This window comes from Aedes albopictus, chromosome 3 (assembly GCF_035046485.1).
Source record: "Aedes albopictus strain Foshan chromosome 3, AalbF5, whole genome shotgun sequence".
In the NCBI taxonomy this organism is placed as follows: Eukaryota; Metazoa; Arthropoda; class Insecta; order Diptera; family Culicidae; genus Aedes; species Aedes albopictus.
This window is the reverse complement of record NC_085138.1, coordinates 180,286,252-180,296,063: the sequence shown is the minus strand read 5'-3', so window position 1 is coordinate 180,296,063 and position 9,812 is coordinate 180,286,252. Positions and strand designations below refer to the sequence as shown.

Below are 9,812 nucleotides of genomic sequence, written 5' to 3'. Positions count from 1 at the left end.
ATTCCCCGCTCCTACTCAGCCCTAACGAACCATAGCAATGCTTGTCAATATATGCACCCCACACACGCAACCTTCACAACCCAACAGTATGGTCACTTGAGTATCCCTGGGATTTTGATTACATGATGGTCAGGGATCACAGCCATCAAAACGTTCCACACTTTACCAGGGCTTGCGACCTGTAACCATGATGATTTCCACTATGCGAAACCATGATGGCTAGCGGTGTTAATAACACTACATTACAATAATCAAAATGAAACTCCTTCACATTAATACCGTTAACTTCTCACCTTTCTAGTGGATTCTCAAAATCGGCGAAATGGTCACATACACTCCTTTGCATCTGGGCCTCCAATTGTAATCACACCTTTATCATACTAATCGCGAGATTGGTAGATGTTACAGACTACACAGTCGTCGATTTCAGTAATTTCGGAAAAACGAATAAAATCACATGTTTTCAAAATACGTTAAACATTTTATTAGAAAAAAAAACTAATCCTAGTTTTGATCGAACTCTTAAAAGTTTAATTACTAAAATTACAGAAAAATCGGAAATAAACAATCTTTCCGTGTAATGCACCTTCTTCAGTACGTTAGGGTTTCAGCGCTTAGGCCGGATCGTCTTACTCATCAATTTCCTCGATGGTTGCTTCCTGTTTCTGCTGTTCGAACACATCGGGGGCCATATCGGCATCCTTGTTTTCCTCGATAAGTCGGTACTCTTCGGCTACCTTGAGACACTTTTGCGCCATCTCAATTGCCTTGGCACGTTTTTCGTCGTTCAATTGGGTTACTCCAAACAGCATCCGGAGTAGGTCGGTATCGAAAATCTTTTCGGCTAGGGTTTTGTTGGATTTGATGACGTTGTAGATGGTGACAATGCCGCGATATTGTACTTCCGGGCTTGGGTTGGCCACTAAGGTGTTGAGGGCTTCCTGCCAACAATTAGGACTGAAAACTTTTTCGCAGCAGATGTCACTGACTGACGTCAGGTAGGCTAGCGCTCCCGAAGCGGCCACTGCAGTGTCCTCGTCTTCTTCCATTGTGAGCAGCACCAGGAACTTAACTCTATCGTTTTCTCCTTCGTGCATCTTGATGACATCCGGTGACTGTACCATATTACACATAACTTGTGTAGAGGCTCGCTGCAGCATCATGTGGTCCTCGGTCATGTAGGTTTCGATCTTGCTGATACCTTGCTCTTTGATGATACGCTGCCGGGTGGATTCGTTCATCGATGCCAGATTACAGAGGGCCATAAGGGCTTCAAAGTTCTCCAGCGAGGAACAGTCTGGATGTAATTGATTCAGAAGAGGCCTTATGACCTCTAGATTCCGCTGACCTGGGAAGGCCGTTTCCGGGTTGATTGTAATTCCAATGCGAGATAAGGCTTGAGCAGCGTGACGTTTTCCATTGGCGGTTCCTTTAAGAGACAGCGGAATCAATACCTTGGCTCCACCTTGTTGCACTACCTTTCCGCGAACTTCCTGCTCGCTGCAGAGTGCGTTGAAAACCCGGGCGATCATTTCTTTACTGTTGTCGCTCTCCGTTTTGCACAGAGCAACCAGACCGGAAGTGACTCCTTCATTTGCGAGCACAATGATACGACCACTGACAAAGTCCGGATCATCCAACTCGTGTTCCTCCGGGATGTGGTGTTTAGCAAACTTGGCCAGTTGAACCAATTCCGGAAGAAGTTCCTGTTTTTCGTAGGCGTTGACCAAATTGACCAACGTTGTCACGACGCCGTAGATAGCTGACTGATCTCCCGTTTTGGCCAGCTCAATCAACGCCTGTATGGCAGCCCGATCCTCAACCAGCTTCTCCTTCACGTCGGCATCCAGCGTAAGATAGGCCAATCCCTCGGCAGCGAACTTCCGGATGTCCTTGTCTTTGCCGGGTTTGATCAAAAACTTCCTGCATGCTTCGGCAAGTTTCTTCGTCGAACCATCTGCGAAAGGACGAATCGAAGCATCCAAACCACCGGAACTTCCCAGCTTGCACAGACCAACCAGAGCCCGGACACGGATTTCCTCGTTTTTAGAGGTGTAGAGTTTCTTGAGAATTTCTGCACCTGTTTCGACCAAACCCTTGGCCTTGTCCTTCTTAGAGGCGGCTGCAATGATACATTCGCAAGCAACCTGGAATTACAAGAAGAAAAATGTAGTTAAAGATTAGGTATGAGTCATATTCACCAAACAATTCTCAAACAATACCTTTTGTTCCAATACGACGTCCGACTGCGCCATTACCAGAATCATCTGCATGATACCTTCCCTCGAAATCATCGCATTCCCGGCGTCCAACGGACCCAGCAGAAGTGAGGTGATGGCCACCGTAACACGAACCTTGGATTCGTGATCCGGTGTCAGCAGCTTGTCCTTGACGAATTCGCCAATCTGTTCATTGAATAGTTCCCTAGCGGCGTCGTAGTACATGTTCTCGTAGATACGAGCAAGGCAAACCGAGGCAATGGTCCTCGACGATGGAGTGATGTTCATGGCGCTCTCGTATTTGTATTCTTCCAGTTCAGAACAAACCTCCATCAGCCGGAGAAGTCCCTTCATCTCCACCAGGCGCTCCGCCCAGTCGATCGTCTTGTAATGCACGTTTCGTATGATGAGTTCCATAATGGCATCACGTGCCAATCCGCTGATGGTGCGTTCCGTAATGGAATATACGAGACAGCTGAGAAGGGTGTCAATCAGCTGCTTGTTGGCCTCGACGAGTTCTTTGTTCGGCTTAGAGTCGTCCTTATTCTCCAGCCCGGATAGAGAATTCAGGACCGTCTGCATACAATGTTGCGAAGCAACAACGCGATCCTCAAGGTTGCTGTCCAAGATTTGCAGGAACCATGGAATACCCAGCTCTTTAATCACGGTCTTGGTTCTTTCCGGACTCTTGGCGCAAACTTCATCAATGGCTCGAACCGCATTGATGATGATGTCGTTATTCTTCTCCACCTTGAGTAGTTTGCCAATACGCGTGACCAAACCGTCCTTTAACATAACTTCAGCCCCAGCAGACTCCCTGGCCAACACCACAATATTATTCATAGCTTGTTCACGTTTCTCCTTGGGTGCAGCCAAATCGAAGGCGATCTCGAACATTTTGGTGACCTTATTTGACGTCTGGGCCCGTTCACGAGCGCGTTCCTGAACAATTGCATGCAGTCTCTCTAGATGCGGTTTGATCATTTTGTTGTTCGGATCGTAAGTGTGGATCGTTCGCAGATCTTTGTACGCCTCTTCGAACCGCTGCAGCGCTTCATAGGCCTGGAATCTGCGGAACAACGCCTTAGGATCATTTGGACAGTGGTCCAACGATTTGCTGCAATCGTCTGCGGCTTGCTCAAACTTCTCCAACTTCAGATACGCCGCGGCACGGTTCTTGTAATACACTGGCAAGTCCTTATGCTTTTCGCCCAGCTGGATAGCTTTGGTGTACCACGTAACTGCCGAATCCCAGTAACCATTCTTGAACTCCTCATTACCTCGCTCCTTGCACGCATTCGGATCCTCTTGCGGCTTTTGCGTGTTATCGTTCACCATCTTTTTGTCTCCTGAAACCATAATTAGGAACAATAACTTAAATTTAACTTTTCTTTTTCTCCTGACTCCTTCACTTCTATCACTGATGTATGATACTGACCTGTTAGCACCGTTAGTCAACGACTTTTATAAGGCTTCTTCGGCCGGCGACGTTGATTCCCAAATAATGGCAATACTTTCGTCAGAAAATCAGAAGATTCTCGATTATTCTATCGGGTTCTAGAGCTTCACTTCTGTTCCGAAAAATGTGCGACTTACTTCTGACACCGTGCAAAGACGAAAGAGAGATGGAAACCGTGAAAAGCACTGCCGGATGAAAATGGGTTATTTTTAGAACTAGATATGCATGTACCTATCGCCACTGATGAACGCTAGCTGGTGAGAGGCTAAACATTGCCGTGAAACATGTGAAAGCCAGAAGGAAAACAGCGTGCCTTTTAAAACAAGTTTGAGTGAACCGTGCAGCGGTTTTTAACTACAAAATCATGATCATACAATTATTCATATTCATGAAACTAATATTTTTCGAATGTAAGAAAACTCCATGTAAAATTATAACGGCAAAAACATATTGTAAAACAATTAATGTGTAAAACGTGAATTGTTTGGTATATAAAAGAAATAAAACACTATTGCATTATTGAAACTACATTACAAAATGAATACAACTCAAACAAAAAGCAAATTTTACTAACGTTAAAATGTAATAAGCTACAAATTGAATCTTTGAATAGTTATGAACTGAAAGTAAGAAATCATTCAATAGAAAATATCAGAACAGATAGTTCAATGTACCCTACTTGTGAATTCAACAAGCTTGTATGTACAAATTCAAATATAAATTTGGGAACCACTGCACAGCCGGCTGAATCATCTTCAAGCACGTTCCATACATCTTACTGCAATGTTTTGGTGTTAAACTAGTTAAATGCACAACAAGAACAAACAAATGCCGTTCAATAGCATTAGTATCATTGAAAATGCAATCATCTCATTTATTGCTTTCTTCCATTAGCGAAAGGTAGATGTATAGCATATTGCACTCATCGTATACTTACCTGTACGAACCGCCTGTGCAACAACTTGATTAGTATACATGCAATATCACCGCCACGAGCACATTTAAGTTTACCAGTCCTTAGTATTACACGAAAGTTGACCTATTTTTGGTTTTTTACCCACCACCAAATGTTTAGTAGCGATGTTTTCACTGAATTTTGTTAGATGCACACAACCGCTACCTTTTTTTTCCGTTCGTCGACGACGATAACTGGAAAAGGAAAATAATAAACATCTGGTTTTGACGTTCGCTTGATGTTCTTTGATGGTTCCTCTCACGTCAATTGAAAAGACTTTCAAAAGAGGGATATGAAAGTGAAAACAAACGAACAGTCCAAACGAAATGGGCGCGTTTGCGGTAGCGAGACTGTACCCTAGTATAGCTACATACATTGCCGTGTGCAGCACCCTAATAAACCAACACCATACACGGACCGTAATGTAGACGGTTAAACAATACCACATACTGTTCGAATTTTATTCCGAATGGGTGGTTAAGCACATCTTATGGTTATCGTTTATGCGGGCATAGTTGTCCCATGTTAATAGGGAATCATATAGAACTTAAGGCAACTATTCTGCACACGACAGTACATGTAATAAAGCTCCGAGTACGGGGTCAAATATTTGACATGGAATCAACTGTTTGATAATTATGAAAGTTCGATCGAGACAAACCAGATGTTATACGGTAACAGCTAGCTTGAATCAAGAACGTACGTTAGTTCTTCTTCTACTACTACCAGCTTGACTTACGTGCTACGTCCTACGATCTCTTTTATGGGTAGTAGGGGTAGGCGGGGCAATATGGACACCCTAAGGTTTTTGCCAACTTTACCTGGCAATATGTCAAAAAAGTTTAGTTTTTTGATACATGTATCCTTTTGAAGTCTATTTAGTATCTATTGCATAAGAATGCTCACGAAGAAAAATTATTTATCCACTTCAAAAAATGTTTTGAAAAATGTTAGTTTTTCATGACCGTCTTCAAGCATACGGGGCAGAATGGACACCCCCATGGGGCAATATGGACACCATGAGACTTTTGCGAATTTCGTACATTATTTACACCTATAAAGTCATTTCATTACAAAACAACTATTATGGATGAATAATACGCCGAAGTAGTTCATTTTTGTTCAGTTAATTTAAATTCAGGCTGTTTTGGATAAAGCTTCGTTTTTGTCGGCTGTACAGCTGTGCCTAGGACAACTATTTTTCACTGCTGTCGTTTTTTTTATTTTATTTTATTTTATTTTATTGATGCACAAGGGGGTCATAGGGCCAAGTCTCCAATGCAAGTCCGAGAACTCGCATTGTCCATAATACACCTTTGAATTTGGGAGTAGGCATAGCAACCTCTTTAGCTCTGCGGCTTTTAAGTTTTGCGTGGCCTTAAGGATTGGGAAAGGTGGGAAATCGATGTGGTGTATTGAGCTGTAAGAGAATGTATTTTTAGTTAAATGGTCAACGTAATTTACCTTTGGATCGCTTGTTTGGGGTAAGCGTTTTGAACATACTGGTTTTGCTGGGTTCGTTCGAATGTGTTGTTTTATGTGGTAGGAAGTTGTGATTAAATTTTGGTTATGTTCTTGAAATGCTGCTTCGTCCTCATCGCCATCTCCATCGAAATACGATAAGCCTATGTTTGCCTATTTGCTGTCTGCGGTTTCTAGCAAATCGTCTTCGTAGTCCAACTTCACCATCTCCTGCTACAATCGCTTCGTCGCTTTCTCAAATTCGGCTGTCATTACCAATGTCCTTCCAATTCCAACGAACATCCGTCCATATCCACCTCTTGTCTACCGCTGGATTTCCAAGTGAAATAAGGTCTTTCAACTTTTCTCCGGGATTTTGTAGATTAGTGCTTCATGCATGCTTCCTTTCCTGAGACTTCGGAGCACGTCTTAGACATGGCTGAGTACAAACAATGCCCATCTCCAGCGATATTTTTAACCAGCATCTCACCACCGTCGTACTGCATTACTTCCATTTTTCACTGCTATCCCTGCTTACTGCTATCACTCATGATACTCAGATACATGAAAATATAAAAGAAATGTTAGTAGCGCTTTTGGTGATACTTTCACGACGGCCATTCAGAATGGTTCAACGGATGCAGATGCGAAGATCATCCCTGCTGACTAGCAGCGTTCATCAAACTCAGTTGAAGATGAAACTTAAAATATACGAACACGAAGAGCAACGAATAGACGAACGCGAATATTCTAAAAAAAAAATAATGATCTTCCATCCGATCTTCAAGTGATCCTCACAAGCAACATCTTTCGTTCAGGCACTTTTGAATGTCCGTATGCAACTTGTTCTCACAAGAAATCTGCCTCGACCAAGTTGGCAGAACGCGCCCATACCCCTTTCTGAACCGAAGGGCAGGGTATTTTCCACTGCTGTCGTTTTTTGACCAATTTGTTTCACCCTATGTCTACTATAGTGAACATTTAACAGAAAATATACTGATATCGAAGAATTTGGTAGGTTTGTGATTTAGGTTATATTTTTCCCTTGCCGCTTCTTTCAAAAAAATGAGTGTCCATTTTGCCCCGGCAGCAGAAGATATTTCCAAAATTGATTTTTGATATAATAAAGAAGAAAATATAAACATGTTAAGCATGTAGATACAGCAAAACTACTTGCATGTGTTCTAGAAATATCAGGTTTTAATCGACCTGCAATAAATTAATCACTAAATCTTATTTTAGATGGTGTGAAAATTATAACTTCCATGCACAAAAAAAAAACGGAGGACGCAACTTTTTCGTGTAGAATCAAGTATAATTTTAATTTCGAATGTTTCTTTCCTGAAACTACGTTTTAGACAAATGGACTATAATCTCTATTCATTAAAAGTTCAAAAGAGTTCGCATATTTCTGTTATAACGGGTAAAATATCTCAAAAGTTAAACTTTCTTTCAGTACGATGAAGTACAACTGGTTACGACGGTAGTCATCTTCAAACTCACATCTTTATTCATAAGTCCAAAGTCACTTCAGAACACCCAAGAGGGTTCGGTAGTTATACCGAGTGGCTTCTGCCACTACAGTTCCTCTTCCCTTTAGTCAAAACTACAATAATTCAGAAAACATGATTTGCTTATTGTTATTACATTCACAAAACTAAACAATAACATTCGAAAACTGAACCAGTTCTTCTAGTAATACATTTTCACTATCTCAAGAATTCTCAGCACAGCAAATGTTTCTCAGAATTTTTATCCCCCATAGCATCCGCAGCACGACCAGGTGTGGTACACTTTCCGGGGAAGTGGACTTCTTGGATTTCTCGTATGCGTTTCACAGATTCTACAACTATACAGGAATCTTCCTCCCAAACAAGAAAACAATAACGAAATCCATCATTTTTGAAGCACATCTGTGCGTAGTAGCATAGGTCACTAACTAATTACAGCTTCTTAGCACTTGTTATAATCCACAACCGCATAGCGATTTCATTCACTTTCCGTTCCTCAGCAAACTCCTGCTATATCGCCAATACTACAATCTTAGGACTGCATAAAAAAACAACGGTACCATGAAAACACAACAGGAACAGATATTTTCTCTCGAGTTACAAAAGCTTCGCTCGTTCAGTGGCAAAACACGGCATGATAAATATGATTTTGCTAGAATCATTAAAATATCACCTCTGATGCCTTACACGGTGATAGAAATCATTGAAACGGACAGAAATCACAACTTAAATAGGCACCACCACTGAGTCGAAAAAAAAACTTTCCGAAACAACAACAAAATGCACTTTTGCTTTCCTTTTTGGTCCATGCGAAAACACACACAGCTGCTATTGCTTGTCGTCGATTTTACCGCCCGCTGGCCACAGTTGATCGTCAAATGGGCTTGTGGTTGTTTCTTCCCAGGTTCTTCGCTCCGTGTTGTCGATAAAATGGAAATGGAGTTCGAAAAAAAATAGAAAACGAATACAACAAAAGCCACAGCAAAAAAGGCTTGCGTTTCCTATTAGAAAAAAAATCGTACTAATATAAAAAGTACGCTCCACTTTCATCGAAAATAAAAACAAAATGGTTTGTACCAAAATCAAATTAAAAGCAGTTTTTACGCCATGTTACCACAAAAGAAAAGGTATCACAATACCAGTTTTTTTATGCCCAACTGTTTGTACAGAAGCACAAACATTAAAAAAGGTAACACACAAAATCACGCCAAATACGAATGCACGTCAGCGGTCGTGAAGAAAGCTGCAAACATAAAAAAACACAATTCTACCGGTGCATCGTCACTCAGCACATAATATCACCGTCTAATTCACGCCAAAAGTATAGATTTACCGGCGGTCGTGAACATGTTTTACGTTAAAAAGGAACAAAATTAACCATTGTACTATCCTCAAAATTAAAATCACACGAAAAATCACGCAACGAAACACATACCATGAACAGCGTGAAAAAATACACTTGAGGATGTATTAAAACAAAATGCACTACACCAAATATGTACGCATATCGCCAAAAAAATCAACTTGCACGAAAAGTTCACGCCAAAAGGTGATATTCACACCTGCGGTCGCGAAACGTGCAGCAAGTTGAAACTACATTTTCTCCTCGTCGACACTGTTATAACGGGTAAAATATCTCAAAAGTTAAACTTTCTTTCAGTACGATGAAGTACAACTGGTTACGACGGTAGTCATCTTCAAACTCACATCTTTATTCATAAGTCCAAAGTCACTTCAGAACACCCAAGAGGGTTCGGTAGTTATACCGAGTGGCTTCTGCCACTACAATTTCAAAATATTGAGGGCGTCCATTCTGCCCGGGTGTCCATATTGCCCCGCCTACCCCTACCGTAGTACGCTGATCGCAAGAAATTTCTTGGCCTATCTCGATGCGTGGAACATTCAGGCAAGGAATCGCTCAAGAAATAATAAAGCGTCGCTTTATTCCGGATCCTAGTACGCACGGAACCGCCAAACTACCCAAAATTGAGTTTTTTTGACGCAATCCCATAGTTCGGCCCAATAAGCCAAATTTGAGTAAATCGATTAAACTCACACTAGGTAAATTGCCTTCACCTCCATCAAAAACATTTACTTAAGAGTAGGTAAATTCAACCCAAGACCCCCCCCCCCTCATTCAACCCAAATTTGAGTAAACCTGCATTTACCCAAAATTGGCTTATTGGGCTCAAGGACCCCCGTTGGGT

The 9,812-nt window shown here is 41.7% G+C and overlaps 1 protein-coding gene across 3 annotated transcripts; it reads right to left on the bottom strand.

Moving 5' to 3' along the window:
* Positions 1-460: 460 nt before the first annotated feature.
* LOC109403279 (protein unc-45 homolog B) lies at positions 461-4,848 on the bottom strand. Of its 3 annotated transcripts, none has more exons than XM_029862786.2 (4): positions 4,616-4,848; positions 3,658-3,863; positions 2,223-3,593; positions 461-2,147 (listed from the first exon to the last, which is right to left on the bottom strand). In XM_029862786.2, exons 3-4 carry the CDS (start codon positions 3,576-3,578, stop codon positions 630-632), a joined length of 2,874 nt encoding a protein of 957 aa, XP_029718646.1. In that variant the 5' UTR covers positions 3,579-3,593; positions 3,658-3,863; positions 4,616-4,848; the 3' UTR covers positions 461-629. The 3 variants fall into 3 exon arrangements, with proteins under 3 accessions (XP_029718646.1, XP_029718647.1, XP_019531629.2); XM_029862787.2 differs by having other exon boundaries at positions 3,658-3,817; XM_019676084.3 differs by having other exon boundaries at positions 2,223-3,568; positions 4,616-4,847.
* Positions 4,849-9,812: the final 4,964 nt, after the last annotated feature.

Coding starts and splice junctions, on each gene's coding strand:
- LOC109403279 (XM_029862786.2), bottom strand. CDS start 3,578: ATGGTTTCAGGAGACAAAAAGATGGTGAACGATAACACGCAAAAGCCG. Junction 2,148..2,222: donor ACGTCGTATTGGAACAAAAG/GTATTGTTTGAG, acceptor TTGTAATTCCAG/GTTGCTTGCGAATGTATCAT.